The 18901-nt window shown below is 40.5% G+C and overlaps 3 protein-coding genes across 3 annotated transcripts; all 3 read left to right on the top strand.

The window, feature by feature from the left end:
• Window positions 1-506: 506 nt before the first annotated feature.
• LOC143346221 (rRNA N(6)-adenosine-methyltransferase ZCCHC4) lies at window positions 507-3101 on the top strand. Its single transcript, XM_076774128.1, has 4 exons — window positions 507-675; window positions 761-1305; window positions 1569-2268; window positions 2635-3101. Exons 1-4 carry the CDS (start codon window positions 627-629, stop codon window positions 2907-2909), a joined length of 1569 nt encoding a protein of 522 aa, XP_076630243.1. The 5' UTR covers window positions 507-626; the 3' UTR covers window positions 2910-3101.
• Window positions 3102-3416: 315 nt separating this feature from the next.
• Window positions 3417-5364, top strand: Htra2 (HTRA2-related serine protease). The gene is made up of 7 exons (XM_076774132.1): window positions 3417-3984; window positions 4071-4194; window positions 4289-4375; window positions 4443-4637; window positions 4710-4860; window positions 4927-5095; window positions 5165-5364. The coding sequence occupies exons 1-7, from the start codon at window positions 3593-3595 to the stop codon at window positions 5325-5327; spliced, it is 1281 nt and encodes a 426-aa protein (XP_076630247.1). The 5' UTR covers window positions 3417-3592; the 3' UTR covers window positions 5328-5364.
• Window positions 5365-11609: 6245 nt separating this feature from the next.
• LOC143347272 (uncharacterized) lies at window positions 11610-15100 on the top strand. The gene is given in 3 exon segments (XM_076776332.1): window positions 11610-11705; window positions 11707-11898; window positions 13946-15100. Coding segments are annotated over 3 exon segments (1443 nt in total).
• The last annotated feature ends 3801 nt before the right edge of the window (window positions 15101-18901 follow it).

The raw sequence follows: 18901 nt of genomic DNA, 5'->3' as shown, positions 1-18901 counted from the left end.
TTTTTATTCCCCCCAAACGAAATATTTTAAATAAAAATGATTAACGAAAATGCTTTAGCCCTTCCAGGTTGAGAAGATTACTCAATTAATTTCTATTTGATATTTATAGAATAGAAACAATTTTTCTTATAATTTTTGATCAATATTAGGTAAAGGGTTATAACATTAACGAAAAAACTACAATAGAAATAAATACGTTACTAAAAGATTCGAATGATTGATTGTTCCAATATTACGACAAATAAGATCAATTTAAAAAATGTGATACGTACTTCAAGACGACATCGTATTTTGCATCAAACCAATCAATTCTAGCACGTAATTGGAACAATTATTGCAACTAAATCACTGTAAAAACAATATTTAACGCTACTCCGATCCTCACTGTTCAAATTCATTTGAACTAATGAAGCGTGGCCGTTACGTTCAAAATGCTTTCGATTCTCGAATCGAATTAAACGATCGATTTTCGATAAGTTCATTACTTCATTGTTTTGAATCAACACGCGGTGCGGTGCGTGGTGCTGGTACTCTTTTTTTCGGTCGCGAAGAAGTGTTTTAAATAAATAATATGATCCATCGTTTTTAAATCGTTCGACAATTTTTTTTTATATTAAGCAGTGAACATGGAATGCTTTTGGTCCGATCCATCTGAACATCCACAGTGTCCACATGGTAATTTTTGGCACTGGATATTTCCAACATTTTTAAGTGATATACAGGTATATCGAATATTTACGGTAATATTATCTTCATTTAGGGCCAACATTATTATTTGGTACATATGAGAACGGCAAGTTGGAAAAGTTCTACGTATGTGCCGCCTGCCGTGAGAAAAAATTGTGCAAGTTTCACTTGAAAGAAGGAGAAAAACTGACGAAGCAACAGACGGCCAAATGGGAACAAGAAAGAAAACAGTTCGCTAATCGTTATCATCACAGAATGTTATATGTACAATTCAATAAAATAATGTCTTTGCCACCGGAAAAAAGGTGTTACTGTCAAACTTGCGAAGTATTATTACATCTCAATGATAAAGACAAACACAAAGATCATAATATAAAGGAAGGTGTCACAGACCATCAGATGAAACATCCGACAGAAGTTTTAAAACCCTTAGAAAACTCGAGACAAGAAGCTCAATATTTTTTTTCAAAAAAGTCAACAGAAGAGATAACAAACATACTAGTAAAACTTGGTGCAAAGCAAGTTATTTGCATTGGCACACCAAAAATACACGAACATATTTTAGATAAATATGAGGAAAAAATGTCTTCCCTTTTATTAGATTTTGATGGAAGATTTGTAAGTTTAAAAACTCAAAAAATAAAATAAACATTATCATACAATAAAAAGTTAGGAAGAATATTTTATAAAAGCATTATTTACCAGTAACTCAGCCATGCCTCTAGAATTTTCACTTAGAGAACACAGTTGTATATAATATTTTATTTTAATACAGAAATAACAGAGCAATCTAATTTTTGATTAATTATTAACAGTATTAAACTTTTCATGCAAACAGTTAAGAACCAATGCAATTTCATTTTTTCATTAATATGTTCCAGCATAATTTCTTTGGCCCATTAAATTATTGTTGGTACAATGTATTAAACAACTATTTTTTCAATCAAAATGCTATATATGTGTTTAAAGACTTTTTAACACAAAATGGAGGAAAAGACACATATTTAATATGTGATCCACCATTTGGTAGTCGAATGGAACCAATGTCATGGACTATGAAGAGAATTTCTGATCTTCACAAAAAGTGGAATAACATAGAAGATGAAAGTGATAGTTTGAAAATTATGTTTGTATTTCCGTATTTTATGGAATCCATAATAAAGCAAAAAAGTAATCCACCTGGTGTATCTGGAGGTTTGAAAGATTTGCAAATGACAGATTACAAAGTATCTTATGATAATCATACCTCATTTGTTGTGGAACCTAAGGCTAATAAGCTTCCCTCTCCTATTAGAATTTTTACAAATGTACCATTACATTTAGTAGATCTTTCTGATGTAAATGGTTTTAAATATTGTAAGAAATGTAAAAAATGGGTTTCCCCAGAGAATAAACATTGTAAGAAATGCAAAGAATGTACTTCCAAAAATGGTTTGACGTATAAACACTGCGATGTGTGCAAAAGATGCGTAAAACCTAATTGGGAACATTGTAAAACTTGCAAAAGATGTGCCACACGGAAACATGAGTGTGGTCGAAAACCAAAAGTTAGCGGAAGGTGCTTTAAGTGTAATGAATTTGGTATGTACAATGAAATGTATGCGGGTGCCCGCAACTTTCGGGTTGATTTGGTCGATGTATTATAGTATCGTTGATAAAAGTAAAACAATTGCGTCGCCATCATCGAACAGTATCGAATATCGATGTAATCTATTAGGTTATGTAATAAATCCATTCACGTTTCTTTTTAAGTATTAAATATTGCCAATTTTCTATAAAACTTGATCAATGATATACATATGTGTCAGTTGTACTACGATCGTTTCTCATCTTTTGGACAATAATGGCGGCAACGCGATCGTCTTATTTTTATCGAAGATAAATACCGTCCAAAGTAACTCGAATATTTCATACAATAGCATGCACAATTTATTTAATCATTTATAGGACATGCTGAGAAAGAATGTAATGTTGATCAGGATAGTCTTGAAGACATAACAAAAACTAAAAAAATTAAGAAACGCAAGGCTAGTAACGACAAAGAAACAATTATCAAGAAGAAAAAGAGGAAAGTAGATAATTCAACAAAAGATAACGCTAAGACTGAAAGTGAAAGTTCTAAAAAAACCTCGATTGTTAGAAAGTCTAAAAAAATAAATTTACATGCTGTATCAAATGGTGTTACAAATACGAAGAAAAAAGTGAAGAAGCAAAAAATCTAATTTGTTTATGACGAACGAATGTTATTTTATATATTGTAAATAAAATTGTTAAAATCCTTTTCCTTTAACCATTTTTTCAAATATACCATTAATGGTTCAAAGAAGGACCTTTAAAAGATTGAAAAAGTCCAGACAACTCACCAATTAGACATTCTGCTATCTGTTCAGGGTGCTCCAGTATCTTAAAAAATAATATTTTTTATATAAATAGCTTTAATATTGTGTTTGATCCCAGACCTGCTAGTGCACTCATCAATAAATGTTATCTAATAGATCCTGCCCGAAACGCGATACTAGTAATCGTTTATTGAACAATCTCCTATTATTCGATAGTTTATTATTAATATTAACAAATTATGAAACAATTGTAAGGTCATCAATATTTTTTAACTACCTTTATTGTATAAATGTGAGACCCCGACTACGCTATGGCTAACCCATTCTATGTTAGAGATTAGTTCAACGCATAAACGATTTTACTCACCAAGCATGAGTTTTGAGTTCATTTGTTACGAACTGGTGCTCGTGACGACAATATTTACAAATTCTTGTACAATTTTCACCTCATACACTGTTTATTTTAATTTTATTGCGAAAGTTACAAAGAAGGATGCAGTGTTCACCCGCGAAAATCCAAATTCTAATGTTGAAGTGAAGAACTAGATCCGATTGGGAGTAGAAAGATGGCCGCCCCCTTGTCGCGGTTTTCTTGGAACGTGTTAAGGCAAAATCAGTTTCAATACAAACAAGTGTTAATTTTTTCGTGTGCGGATCGGTTTTCACGATGTAGACGCTTTTCTACAGAACAAGTAAAACGTCAAACTTTTGACAAAACCATTAGAAACGTTCTAACCTATTCTATTATCTTCTCTGGTTTTGGTTATATTTTATACAAATGGAAAGATGATATTTGTAATCGATTTAATAATTTAATGAATTTTATACCCACGGTACATGCAAAATCAATGCACGTGTTGGATATTAATCATAACAGAGATAAATATAATTTTATAGCTGATGTAGTAGAAATTTCAGCTCCTTCTGTGGTGTACATCGAAATCAAGGACAATAAAAGGTACGTATAAATGATGTCCGTAAAATGTACAAATGTAATTATATAACTATCATTATTGTTTTACGCATTTATTAATCCGGAAATAGACTTGATTATTTTACAGGTAAACCAATTACTACTAGCAATGGGTCTGGTTTCATTGTTCAGTCAGATGGGTTGATATTAACAAGTGCTCATGTTGTAGTTAATAGAGCAAATACAACTGTGAAGGTAATTTTCATGGTTGTATAATTGTGTGTTTTTTTTATAGTAAGTAAATGTGTTATATGTTATTCCAAAAGTTTTTATAGAACCTGTATCACAGGTACGACTTCATGATGGAAATATGTATACTGGTATTGTGGAGGATGTTGATATGCACAGTGATCTTGCTACTGTGCGGATTAATAAGGTCTATATACATTGTATATAGTAACACATTAATTTACAAATTACCATAATAATTACTTTTTATTCAGACCAATCTGCCAGTAATGAAGCTTGGTAGTTCATCCACTATTAGGCCAGGGGAGTTTGTAGTTGCTATTGGATCTCCTTTAGCTTTAAGCAATACAATAACTAGTGGAGTTATAAGCAGTGTAAACAGGCAGAGCGAGGAACTTGGTCTTTACAATAAGCAGATGGGTTACATCCAAACAGATGCTGCAGTTACAGTTAATATCTTTATTTATTGTATACGAAAAATTAAACTGTACTCGTTTCTATCATATACTGTTGCCTCTTAGTTTGGAAATTCGGGTGGTCCACTGGTTAATTTAAATGGGGAAGCAATTGGTATAAGTGCAATGAAAGTATCAGCTGGTATTTCGTTTGCAATTCCTATAGATTATGCTAAAGAATTTTTAAAGAAAGCAGAACTGCGTCGGAAGGGCAAAGGTAAAATATTAGAAATGTGAAAAATATATCACACGCAAACATCAAACTAAAATGATGTTATGTTAGGTACACAGACTGCAGTAGACATCTCTAAGAATCGATACATAGGCATCACTATGCTCTCCCTTACACCCAATCTTCTGTCCGAACTACAACACATAATCGAAGGAATTCCGCATAGCATCAGGCACGGAGTCCTCGTTTGCAAAGTGATCGTCGGAACACCGGCCCATTTGTACGTTTCATAATTAAAATTCCATTACTGCTACTAAATAGGCGAATAATCATTGTCCAAATATTCCAGAGGCGGTCTGCAAGTCGGTGACATTATAACGCACGTGAACGGCGAAGAAGTAACGAGTGCTTTTAACATCTACAAGGCATTGGAAACGGCAAAAATTTTGAAGCTGACTGTCGTTAGAAGAATGCAAGTGTTAAATTTAAAAGTCGAACCGGAAGATGTGTAAAATCATAGTACGATTTGTTTAACGTGCCGTTTCAAATACACCATTTTAAAAATCGAAAGGTCTGCTTTTATTATGTACACTAAAGTGCACCCTATCCCCTAAATGTATGCTTACGTTATTCGCGACAATGACAAATGATCCTAGCGCGCGGATAATTTTTCGATAAGGAGCCCGTCGAGAATTTATTCCGATCGGCGGATTTATCGAAGGGTCGATTGTTCCTTTATCTTCCTCCTTATTCCGGTTTTTTTCGCAGGTCGCGGCGAAGAGCGATGTCGCGTCGCTCGGATACGAGGGTCTCTTGTCGCGATAGGGGACGGCGACATGCGTGTGCGTGCGTGTGTACGTCGGGTGTGGTCCACTGGCTCGGCCGCATTATGTTTATGTTGTTTACGACATAAGACGACCTCCGCAAATATGTGGCCGGATCTCGGTGCGCGTGGGTGTGGTCCTAGCATTTTTTCGAAAACGATTTTACTGTCCACGGACGTGTGCATCTTCTTGGCGCACGGGCTGCTGACTTGACGAATTTTTGCTACAATTTTTTTTACTACAATTCTGTTAAACAAAGAGAGTCCACTGTTACCAGTATTATTATTTAAATATATATTTTTTTACTCGAATAATAATATTTAAGTAGTTCCAGCCTTAGGTGCTTGTGAAACGAGACGATCGGATTCGCGCGCTTGAAACAGACCACGTTGACAGGTTTCGCGAGTTCACACGCGCGCCAACGATAAATCGCAATTAACTTCTGGTGCACCGATAAGGGTAACGGCTGATGGCTTTCATTATGGCCGCAATAAACCGTGACCGAGTGGTGCCAACGATGCCTCTTCCGCGATGAATAGTTATCTCTCGAGGACGGTTTAAAGCGACGTCCGTGCCGGGCAGGAAGCACCGGTTTTCGTTTATGCGCAATCAGGTTTCCCTCGTTAGACCTCGTTTTTCTTGATCCAGTTCTTCGTCCCGTGTCGCATATATTAAATTAACATTAAGACGAAAACTGTATAAACACGCGATAATTAACGACAGCGTCGATTTTTCTAACACGGTCGCGCGTGGATAAATATTTTCATTCCCGATTGACCTTTAACGACCATGAACCGTAAAACATTTCGAGAGAATCTTATAATAAATTATTGATTTCGAATTATGCCCCCTCCCCTCTTAAAATTAAGCAAGATTTTTTAGAAATCGTTTGCAATTAATTTCAAGCACATCCTTCATTTTCTTTCTATCTGTACGCTCTTGTCGCGCGTTCCTTGAGCGGGCGAGGACCCTATTCCCTGATTATCCACGCTTTTTTGCCGCGTATCTTCGCCTACGAACAAGCGCTGCCACTTCCTACGAGCGTGTCTAGCGATTCTCGGTAGCTGGAGAACAAATGGGCATCAAGGTGATCGTGCCCTGGTATCTACGAACCAACGAACGAACGAACGAGATAGCCCTGGATTGCTCGCTCGCCTACACGTACTTACATGTTGACTTTCCACCGGCCGATGACCAGGAGCGAGGAATCTCCTTAAAGGACGAGATCAGGCTGCTGGAAGAGGACGTGGCCTGTCTTTTAATAGATTCGCCAGAAAGGGAATAGAAGATCGCGACGTTCGCGGCTTAGACGCAGGAAAACGTTCGAAAACTTGGAGTCACGACCACTGCTTATAAACTGTTATTTCAATAGATAACAATTATAATACCAAGTGGACTTGAAAAATGAACGTTAATGTTAGGTAAAGGTTCGATCAGAAACGAAATGGAACCGGAGTTTATTTAATAGCAGATTAGGATATGTAAATATTTGTATCTGCATGTAGTAATAAAGATGTATTATTAATATTTAGAATATAAATAGCTCAGATCAGAGGTTGTAATGTGGTGGAGGCAGACCAGTGACCTTGAACGGTCAATATTTTCTTCCCCGACTGTTCGCGAGCGTTCGAGGAGTCAGAGATTTGCGAGCAATGGGAAATTCGTATACCGGATTGGAAGGAATGCAGCTGAGACACTCGAGCCACACGGAACGGTACGTAAAGCGACACCCTCGATGGCTCAAGACTCGAAATGTGTTTCTCGTTCCATGATCACGCGTGTCTTTGTCCCTTCAATTTGATACAAAGAGGAGTCGTCGCTAAGACAATCAAGCCTGGTCATTCTGCGGTCGTCCTCCAGCGAACTTCTTCCCATCGTACACCACAAGCGCTGTGAAACTCCTGTCGCATCCTTCCTTCCCCCCCATTTCCCCTATCGTGTCGCGCTCGACAATGACAAATAATTCCTGCTTTAAACGCGACGCGATTAAAGCCCGCAACCGGACTCCCCTCGCGCGACACGCAGGACAATCACTTTTGTTTAAACATTTTTCTCCCGATTCGCGCCAACAGCGTCCGGGTCATCGCGACGCCAAGGCGTCAAGGACAAGGGACGGACGATTTCACCGCGACAAGGGAGGATTCCTCGAGCATCTACGGTACGGGGAAAAAGTCCTTAATGCTCGTTAATCTTACAACCCTCTTGTCACCTATCATCCAAGTAATTGTATAGAATTAAGTAATTATTTGAAAAGTATATACGTAATGTTTCAATCACGGTGTTTATATTAAACACTGTTTTGCTATTGTATTCTGTTCAAAAAAGGTGTTTGTTCAGTTTTCCTCGAGTAGGCTGACCAACCAAATCTATAAATGGATGTCGAAACTTTCGCCAGAGGACGCGTAGAGCCCTATTATATGTGACGGTTGGTATGGGAAATAATTGTTAGTTTTAATATCATGTTGTTGAAGAGAAATGATTAAACTTAGAAAAGAATTTCAAGTTTAAATTTTGAAAGGTGTCTCTTGTCATCTTTGGTAAGTGGACTCATTTTTGCCTAGTTTCTAAGGGTCTCTACAAACCCATTGTGTTTCCCGTTTGAGAGTTTGAAATATAAAAGTTTCTCTGTTGTAATTTCTTGCTCGTTTTAAACAAACTGGTATTTCGAACATGCTGCACTTCCTCTATGCGTTTAATTTTTGTGGAGTTCGCCGCGGCGTCAAGGACGAAGGTGGGGCGTCTTTATTGCGGCAAGGGTGGATTCCTGAATGTCTGCGGTAGAGATAAAAAGGCGGGAAAAAGGCCCACGGCAGGCGAACAATTTTGCTTCTACAAGACCCGCCGATGCGTTCGCGCGGCCCTCGATCAAGGACGAGAGAAATTGTTGCAAGTCGGAGGCCAGCCGCGGACCGCGAAACGCAATCACGACTCCCATTGTATCGGGGATCTATAGATCCTCGAGGAAAAAGCCGGTGCACCGTGGCCCCAGCATTCACTCGCGTCGCGACAAATGTAATTTATCACGGCAAGAAATCTCGCGTTTGTAGACATTCGACAAGCCAAATTAATCGAATAAAAATTTAACTGTCGTCACAACAATAACAAGCTGTCATTAATAAACGCACATATTTGAATTACGATCGTCATGCAAGTTCTACACGTAAATACGACAAAAAAGAATCCACCGATTTTTCGAACCTCTTACGCGAGAATCCTCCTCTTAAGTCGCTTCGAGTCTGACGTTGTAATCAGACTATCCACATTCTACTTCGTAGCTTCGCATTCCCCTTACTCCACGACTGTTTTTCTTTCTTTCTACCTGTAATAACTGACATACTTGCATTATCTTAAACAGGTTCGTGTAATATTACTGTACCGTTGACTGGAATTTATTTATAGCTAGGCAAAAATAACGGACCGATTACAGTGAAAACTACGCGTTGGATAAACTGCTAAATGACTTGGATATATACAAACGTACACCTGTTATTAATCTGTTGTAAATAATAAAGTTCCCCATAGTTACTGAAGACCAAATTATATTACTCACCGATTGCATATTCTAGTACCTGTAAAAAAAAAACATTTAGGCAATTTACCACGATTGGGAACCCCTGGTTTTTAGCAAATGAAAATCGAAAGACGATTGCTTGACGTACGAAAACATCGAAGGGATTACTTATCGAATATTTTTCAAGCTATCACCGATGCGGTTAATTAGTTTTGTTGCCTCGCGAGTGGATTCTGACACACTGGTCAACGATACCGCGCTGTGCCCCGTAGTTGGGCCCGGTCGCCGCGGGCATTGATCATCCGTGCAACGATCCGACGCGAATAAAGCAGCCGTGCGATGGCGTTAATGACGCTAATAATTTCACGGCGGCAATTACACGTGGTACAAGCACGATCATGGTAGTTATGAACCGGTACAAGAAATTTACACGCCGGCCAATCGAGCCCGCGCATCCTCCGACGATACTCGCCAGCCTGTGGGCCCCCGGGATACCACGCCAGCTGATTGTTCGGTGAACCGGGGCCCTTCTTCCCTCGCGGCTGTAAATTCTTTTTCTCCGTTTATTTATCGCCGTCGGAGTTCTTGCCACTGTCCACGATGGCAGTTAGTCCAATAGTGGCAAACAATCGACTGGAAAATTCAATGATCGTTAGTAAATATTTTATTCGACAGTGGAATTTAAATCAAATTTATTTAGTTTCGAGAGTCTGATGGAATTTTTATGTGATCCGAGAACGTTCTAAAATTTTCGACTTTACTTTTTACGTTTCGCTCTGAAATACGTTACACATATTATCGCAATAAAACGTCTGCCCCTAATTATTGCACTTTTTAAATCTCCGGAGGCTGGTCGAAGCCGCGTGGAATGCCTATCAGCGTTTACGACGATATAAATTCGCCTAAATTGACCAATTTTGTTCGAGAAAAACAAAAGTAACGTTCCCTTTTTCTCTGGAACTGGGCTTTAAGTATTGGTTAAACTTGTCGTCTCCCATATCTAGTAAAAAAAGGAATTCCTGTGTCAGAAATTTATGGACAGCAAATATTTCGTTATGTTTACTTTAATTAAAGTTTTCCTTTTATGGTTAGAGGATCAAATTTAATTTGATTCGGAGTGAAATTTTCGCTAACTAATTTGAATTTGTTATGATCAACAAAAAATAAACGATCTAACAATATTGCTGAGAAAACTGAAGACAAATAGCTTATATTTAACTTGTATTTTCTCTTTCGAATGATACAATCTGAATAACTATACTATATCTGAATGATACTATGAGAGTATATGTATGTTGTAAAATTTATGGTTTCTTCATAGGGACAGGTTACCAAACTGTGTCAGAAGCTATTGTCGAATATAGAAAGTGATACATTTTTACCGATCACCTGGTCATCTCCGTTACTTTCGATTTTCTCAAGGTCGTTCATTCTTCGACTTTTTAAGGTCGTCGGCATTCCTTCTTGTAGTGACAACATACTTTTATCACTACAGTATTGCAGCTGACGAAACAACGACCTCAACCATGTATGGTCTGTTGACCTTCGAATGATCTTGAAGTATTTGAAAGGTGCACGAAACGATTTCCACCAACTTTGGTATTATTTTGCAATATGGGTTCATCGATGCAGCAGAATTTACACGATTGCTCCTTATGGAAGTACAAGAAATATTACTTTCAACATTACTTGATCCAAAAAAACATAACACGATTGTATTGAAAAAAATTAAATAATCGTAATATAGAATATATTGCAACTCCGCGCGGCAGTTAGCCAAAGTGGGAACGTCATTTTCGTTTTTTCAGAAGTGAATGGCAGCTCGCATAAATGTTTTGGTCCGTACGTTGAACGGGACGTGAACTGACCTAACTTACTATATCGGGATCAATGTTTTAAAACAGCACATCTCGTATGCACAGCAAAAACACTGCAGTTTAAAAATAATATCTTCAATATTTTTATTTTATCTCTTTCAAAGTTTATTTGTAATTCCTATTAATTCAAATATTGAATATTTATATTATTCAGAATAAATCGATATTTTTGTTATTTTTGCGTTGTTTTTGATGCTGTAAATGCATTTTATTTGTTCCGACTGTTATTCGTATCGATACACTTGTTCCTACGTACTATCGGTTCTCAAAATAGTGTATTTAATATTTCCACAACATATTTGCTAAACAGAATCCACGATGGTATCTAAAATATGGACATTACAGATATAGACACGATCAATGTTATATTTCGAAACGAGCGTTCTATTATCTTACGTGTGTTATTAAATATCATTGTTAGGAAAGGAAACGTTGAAATATTGGTTAAAATAAGATTTACCCGTGTCGTTCGTCTCTATTCTCTGCTGATCGGTTGGCATCCCGTTCGAGAAGACGCGGATCTAGCTCCACGACCGAGACCACGGTCACGATCGAGAAAAAGTGCAAACCGGGCGAATAAAAATGTCCAAGAAGAGGCACAAGCGTCGTAGAGGGCGTGGCAAAGACTACACTCGCATGGATCCGGATCCTGGATCGAGGGATCCCGGTCTACGAGTATTCGGTGAACGGATCCGCCTGTCCTTCGACGGTTCCTCTGGTTCCTGGTTCGAAGACACGATCCAACCGACTCGTCCCCTCCGCCATGTATATAAGTCAAAACCAGATCGGAAGCAAGGTGCACAGGCCGAACAGTCCTTCTCAAGCAAGGAGGTTCTCGCAGGAATACACCTATCGCAAGATGCAGGCACTGGTAAGCGCAACTTCTCGACAATCAAAATAGTACAACTATCAAAACTGTTATCTATATTTCTATTTGTAATTTTGGAGGGGGTGGATACTCTCAAATTTTCATTCGTGATTCTCTATTAGCTACCAATCCTTGAGCTCTTCCTTTGTATCTTCGTACTTATAGCGTGAAACATCAATCGATAACGATTGGATTTCGATCAAATTATTATTTTATTATTTCGAGGGGTGGATATTCTCGAATTTTTTTCGCAATTCTCTATTAGCTACCAATTCTTGAGCTCTTCCAAATTTGTATCTTCGTACTTATAGTGTCGATCATCCTTGAATCGGTAACGATTCGGTTGGATTTTGATGAAATTTCAAAGTCACGTCCTCTTCTGGCATCTTGTCCCCGAAGGTGTTTAGGGGAATCTGGGTTCTGGAAATCGGATCCGTGTCTCTCGCCGGCCTTTCGATTCCAGACACCGTTGAAATTCAAATGAACACCGAAATCAATGCGGAGGAACGTGGTTCGGAGCCCTTTCGTTTTCGCGGGGCTCCCATTTCTCCGTGTTTCCGCTCGTCGGTGTAGTCACTCGTTCGTCTCTTATTGGATCGTAAAGAGAGCTGGATCTTCGGCCTCATGCAAGTATAAATTTATCCTCTCTTATGTGACGGGAAGAGAGTACGCGGCCCCATCGACCGCGGGCGTAAAATCCCAACGATTCGATGGCTGTGGTTTCCTTGAGGGCCACCAGCAAAATTTTAAAGCGTCCTGAAATCAGCTTTTTCGTCACCTTGAAGACGACTTTTCCGGAAACGGAGCCTCTGGGATCGATTCTTCTCGGTTTGAAGTCCTCTGAGTTCTGACAATTAAAAACAAAATTCTTCGTGGAAACTTTGCGATGCTCAGGAAATCGTTGTTCGAGTAAACTTAGCACATTTCGAAGCCGCTCTTGGTTAGCGCGTATCTGGTGGATCGAGAAACACAATGTTATACAGGGTGTTCGGTCTCCTCTGGGAAAAATTTTAATAAGAGATTCTAGAGGCCAAAATAAGACGAAAATCAAGAATACCAATTTGTTGATTGAGGCTTCGTTAAAAAGTTATTAACGTTTAAAGTTCCGACCGTACTGAATTTTTTTCTCGAAAATGCGCAAGATTTCGGGGGTATGTCTATTCACCAAAAATGATTGTAATTGACCCCCGCAACCGAAAATAATTTTTTCAGAATTAATTAAAAATTTTTTTTTTCGTCGAAAAATTTAGGCACCTACCCCCTGTCGATTTTTCTTAAAAATTCGTTTTTCATTTTTAGTAATTTTGTTTGACGCCCTACAAAAAAGTTGTCCAATACTTTTTTGTAGGTACCCATGAGCTCTACTTCAGGAAAAAGTTTCATTGAAATATATTCACAATTGTAGGAATTATGGCTGTTTGAAAATTGGACCATTTTTATGGGGTTTTTCTCATTTTGCGGGGTCAAGGACCAACTTTTCGAATATTTTTACGATTTGTACATATACTCCACCAAAATACGCGTAGTTTGCTTTTTTAAACATCAAAATCGTCCAATCCGTTCAGAAGTTATGACGTTTTAAAGATTCGCATGAAAATTCGGGCAGACATTTCTGGCCAGAAATTATATTTTCGGTAAGGAATTTTTTTCTCGAAACTGAGTAGGATTTCGTGGGTATGTCTGTTGACCAAAAATGCTTGCAATTGACCCCTGCAACTAAAAATAATTTTTCCAAGACGATTCGAAAGTCTTTTTTTTTACCCAAAACTTTCAGCACTTACTCGAATTTTTTTCTCGAAAGTGGGTAGGATTTCGGAAGTATATGTATTCACCAAAAATGATTGTAATTGACCCCCGCAACCGAAAATAATTTTTCCAGAACGATTTAAAAGTGTCGTGTCCAAAAACATTTCGAAAATTTGTTACGCGAACTTCGCGGCTATAAAACCGTTCTAAAGACAATTAAATCTACTAGAATCGTCTGAAACGGTGTGTTGCTTTATCCAAATCAACGTTGTCGCGTCGTATTTGACCGATTTACTGTTCGCAGACTCCATTGATCGTGACGCTGAGCCTGGTATCGGGCGCGCAGCTGAAGCTGCTGCCGTACGCATACCTGGCGAGCCCGTTTCCGGTGTACCATCAGTACCAGAACACGAGGACGGGCGAGCACGCTTACAGTTACGCCGGTGGCCCGTCGGCAAAGGAGGAGATCAAAGACGCCGACGGGGTGACCCGCGGCTCTTACAGCTACGTGGACGCGAACGGAATCCTCCAATCTGTGTTCTACGTCGCGGACGAGAACGGCTTCCGCGTCGCAGCGACGGACCTGCCCTCCGATGGCAATCTCGAGGCGAGCCACGTCCTCCTCGCCAGGAGCGTGGACGCAAATCGCGAAAGCTCCAGTCGCAGGAAACGCAGCGTCCCGGATTCTCCAGCCAGGTCTAACCAGGACGAAAAGCTTGACGGAGGCGTCACCGTCGACGCTCTGCCTCTGATTCCGTCATCCAACGTGTTCCTCGCCGGCGGAGTACCACTGGCGAGCTCCAGCCAGAGTCAAGTCCAGATCCACAGGAACGCGCAGATCCAGCTGCCGGCCGATCTGGCGATCCAGGACAAGCAGATCAACGTTCTGAAGACCGTCCCCGTCCTTACCACTCTGCCCTCCTATCACGAGAACCGCATAGAGCTGCACAAACAGCTGGGCATAGAGGGTCTCAGGCTCAAGGACGCGGTGAAGATCGACCAGGAGCCAGCGACGGTCGTCCAATCACCTGGAGCCATTCCCTTGGTCCCTGTCCTCGCCAAACAAGTCCCGATCCTCTCGAACCTGGTCCCAGCGTCGCTGGGATCAGCTTCGGTGACCACCTCCGTCTCTAGCCACGGTATCGATCAGATCCATCCGTCGAAGGTCCTCCAGGAGTCTTTGATCATTCCCAGCGTTCTTGCCAAGGAAGCAGCGCCCGTGGCTGTCGAGAAGAAAACAGTCGTGGCGCCTGTTGCCGTGAAGGAGGCCCTACCAATCGTCAAGGAAGCTGTGCCAGCTAGTTTGGGCACAGAGACCTCGTCCGCGTCGATCACCAGCTACGGGGTCAGTCAAATCCACGGGGACTCCAGGGTGAACGTCGAGCCAACGCTCCTAGTCAAAGCTACCCCTATCGCTCAACTGCAACCGCTGCTCCATTATCCGTTGTATCTTCATTAAGGATGCATGGGTAACTGGAAGGGGCAGAGGCACGGACACGTTTCATGGGACACGGTATACGCGAGACAGACAGCAAAGACGAGACGTCTGCGACCTCCGACTCTGATCCAGGGTTGCGCTGGCTTTCGGGAAATTCTTGGGGAGGATCGTCTGCACTTGCGAACGGTCGGCGAGAGTTTCGACGAATTCGATCGAGAATACGGTCGACCGATAGCTCGCCCACCATTCGGGAGCGTCGTTCCTCGCATTTCATCACCCATTCATTTCTAGCATTCGGAATCGTTCGACGGTCGATCTTGTATTTAAATTATCGTTCATGTTTCACTCGAAAATAAAAACGACTTGTGTGTGGTATATTTTCGTCGGTGCATCGATCCTTTCCCTCTGTTTCATCCTGAATGGACCTGGGCTATTTTTATATCAATTTGACCTTTATTGACCTTTTCAAGGTCATATTTTTTTAATGATCGCATCGTATGCTGCTTATGGAGAGGAAGAAATTGGCAGGAGAAACCATGGGTCGCATTCGTTCCTATGGAAAATGAAGAAAAGTAGAAAAGTTTTATATCCGAGGATTTATTTGTTTTAAACTTGAACCGAAAGTAGTCCCACTGGTTGCACAATATAATATAGCAACGCATAAAATATAAGCAAGACGATTCATAAGAATTTCACAATAGTTCGAGTAAAGACACTCTCATGCGGAAACCTTGCGTTTGTATCCGTTAAGCACGTACATCAACGCCCATAGGCGTTCTACGCACGCAGACGATTGATCCCGTTTAACCCGTGAATTTATGCTCGAACCCACCGCTTAAAATAGTACTCGAGAAGACAATCTCAACGCCAGGCTCTTCGTTAATGAGAATTTCAAACCCTCGAAATTATCCGAATGATCGTCGATTTCGTATTACGGAGGATCACGAGCCAGCGTAATATCGTGAGAGGGAGGATGATCGATCACGACGGTGTTAATTGTTCCTACTTGTTCGTGGAATTGGTAGGAGGTACTGGAACACTGTCCAATCTGAAATTGAATCGGAAATCGTAGTACGTACGTAAGTCCCTTCACTGTTCTTCGTGTATTTATTAATTTATTGCCGTGAAAAATGTTTCGACTCTTTTTATTTATTTCAATTTTGCATGTACGGGGGTGTGCCAGATACGTTACAAGCTGTTTTCTAAGTAGCGAAGATATTCATCCCCCAATGCGGTGGTATCCCTATCGAAACCATAAAAAATTTGCATCCTTCGATTCCAATATGTTTCTCAATATATAGAATATATTTACATGCCGAGATTTTCGACCTTCCATCGTCCCATTTTATTTCCTGGCATCCTTTGATACAGCGCTGTCTTTATTGCCTCGTCGCCCACAATTTTGCCCGCGGAAGGAATTCAGTCTCATTTGCATATTCTGTCGAACGCGTCCTCTTATCGGAATTATTATCGAGCCGAGCCGTTCGACGAGGGGGGGAACAGAGAAAACGGTGATTTCCTTCGAGACGAGCCTGTGTCGCGTATTCGGTGTCGTTGACCCGATAGTAAAACGGTCCCGGAAGCCGGAAAAATCGGCAAAATTATTGCGTGCCGCGAACAACCTGCGTGACTATCGCATTCGTTCGACGATATCACGTCTCACTCATTCGCTTTCGGCATATCGAAGCAGGAAGAATTTCCATCGGGTGAAAGGGAGGGAGGAAGGGGATCGAATGGTCTCCCGGAACGTTTGTCACGGTCCCGGCGTGGGAATTGCCAAGGAACCCTTGACCTTGAACACCATTCCCATCGCCATTATCCGGGATATGGCATTAACCTTAGGAAGACCAACAGAGAACCGTGTCGACCCCGCCAATCACAAATCCTTAAAAATCTAATCCTTACGCCGCGTAAAACATTTACAAAAAATTATTCATCGTCCCTCCGAAACACGATTTTAACGAATATCGTGATTTATTCATTGTATATCAATGTTTAAGTACGTCACATATACTTGAAAATTTACTGCTTCTTAATTTTTAAAATAGTTTTCAGTAGAATAGTTCACACTTATTTGAATTACAAATCTTGTTTGTTATTAAATTGTTGTCTGTTTAAATATCAGTTTTCAGTAATATCGATCAGACCTTTTACAGAATTTTCAACGTGTTTTCCAGTATGCATTATCACATTGGGATATTGTAAAATTTTCCGAAGCCGTTTGACGATCGTGTTCGGTCAATTGTTCCACGATCGTTTGCACATACACCCTGCTATCCGTTTTATGGTGAATAAACTTAACATCGCATTTACCACGGTAGCCTATTGCTGCCCACGCCATAACACCGCCTCCGCTCATTTGTCTCTTCTACCATTCGTGTTAAATCTCCGAGGGTGGATTTCGCCCCTTTGAACCGAATACACGCGACTTAGTTTATCGAATATTACGATACACTGAAAATCACATGAGAGTCTACATTCCGAAAATTACTAGTTTGTATCACTTTTTCGAATCTATAGACGTCTATTCATAAATTCAATGTACGAATAGAATTTTTCAAAGCCGATAAAATCAAATGAAAAAAATAGCAGAGGGTTGTTGCGCGACCTCTGTTGCCTATTACAAGTAAAAATCTCCCAAAAGAGTCACGCTTTCGTTACGAGGAAATTAGACTGTTATTTCTACGGATGGATTTTCATTAACAGAAACGAGGAAATTACACGCGAAACCGGCCGTCACAAAATATCAAAAATATCTCGGATCATGAAGGGTTAAAGTACCGCACGCGAAGATCGCGTGTCCAATGAAACGTCGGATTAGTCTCGGCTCTCTGGGTCTTGGACATCTGCGCCGTTCTTGCCCCGATCCGCGATGAACTTGGAGGATTGCATCCTGAACTCGCGCCCGATGATCTTAGGATTCCTGGATCAGCGAGAAAAGATGCACAAGACGGAACAGGTCTTTAGCGATGCCTGGGGGAGAGAATACGTAGACCGTTCGCTTTATAACAGTATTAGGCACCATCCGGAGATACAAACTAGCATAAATTCTACGCCTTTACGACCAACTGAGTTCAGACATGTTTACTCGATCGTCGTTCAGTCAATATCAAAGCCACTTTATTCTTAAAAATAATACTACACGAGGGGTTGGGAATAGTTACGAAGATCAGATTTATACATCTCTAACTAGACTGCGGATCTTTATACTAAAGAGAAAACATTTACAGGATACATAGTCGAAACAGATACTGAGCCCTACTTGCAAACAATGAGATAAGCATAGTTTATTCATTAATATCTTTCGTAACAATAATTATAAAATCTAGTCCTTGGAATTCTCTATATAGAATCTATTCTAACAATTGCTATTTTCAGCGAATGCTTTGGAAGAGCACTTTTTCCCCAGGTGCGACACGTCGACCGAATCGAACGTCAATTTTCACAAAGGCGGCCTCCCCAAGGCGATACTAGACGCGAGGGGGGAAAAAAATGTCGGAATCCGGATCACCTTCCAACGCCGTCAAGTGCAGAGCGTCCGCGAAGCAGGGTCAAGGAACTCGATCCAGATGACTCGTAAGATTAGAAGCCGAGAAATATCACGCTATCTCTTAATACGCGTCGAAGCTCGCGGTCGGCGCGCGGTTGTCCGCGTAAAGCACGCCCGCTCCCTTTAACGCGAAAACCCGTTCCTCGGGCCCTCTTCCTTCTGGCCCGTTGCGTGGGCGCGTGTGACAAACGACCCGTGGAAAGACGATGGAACGCGTCACAGACAATCTCGCCGTGGTTTCTTCATTATCGGGACCGGCTCCGGGGCCCCAT

The sequence above is a fragment of the Colletes latitarsis genome, chromosome 10, assembly GCF_051014445.1.
Source record: "Colletes latitarsis isolate SP2378_abdomen chromosome 10, iyColLati1, whole genome shotgun sequence".
NCBI classification, from domain to species: Eukaryota; Metazoa; Arthropoda; class Insecta; order Hymenoptera; family Colletidae; genus Colletes; species Colletes latitarsis.
Note: the sequence above shows the minus strand (reverse complement) of the source record. Positions and strands in the feature narration are given on the sequence as shown.

Coding starts and splice junctions, on each gene's coding strand:
- LOC143346221 (XM_076774128.1), top strand. CDS start 627: ATGGAATGCTTTTGGTCCGATCCATCTGAACATCCACAGTGTCCACAT. Junction 676..760: donor ACATCCACAGTGTCCACATG/GTAATTTTTGGC, acceptor ATCTTCATTTAG/GGCCAACATTATTATTTGGT. Junction 2,269..2,634: donor CTTTAAGTGTAATGAATTTG/GTATGTACAATG, acceptor AATCATTTATAG/GACATGCTGAGAAAGAATGT.
- Htra2 (XM_076774132.1), top strand. CDS start 3,593: ATGGCCGCCCCCTTGTCGCGGTTTTCTTGGAACGTGTTAAGGCAAAAT. Junction 3,985..4,070: donor GAAATCAAGGACAATAAAAG/GTACGTATAAAT, acceptor ATCCGGAAATAG/ACTTGATTATTTTACAGGTA. Junction 4,861..4,926: donor ACTGCGTCGGAAGGGCAAAG/GTAAAATATTAG, acceptor ATGTTATGTTAG/GTACACAGACTGCAGTAGAC.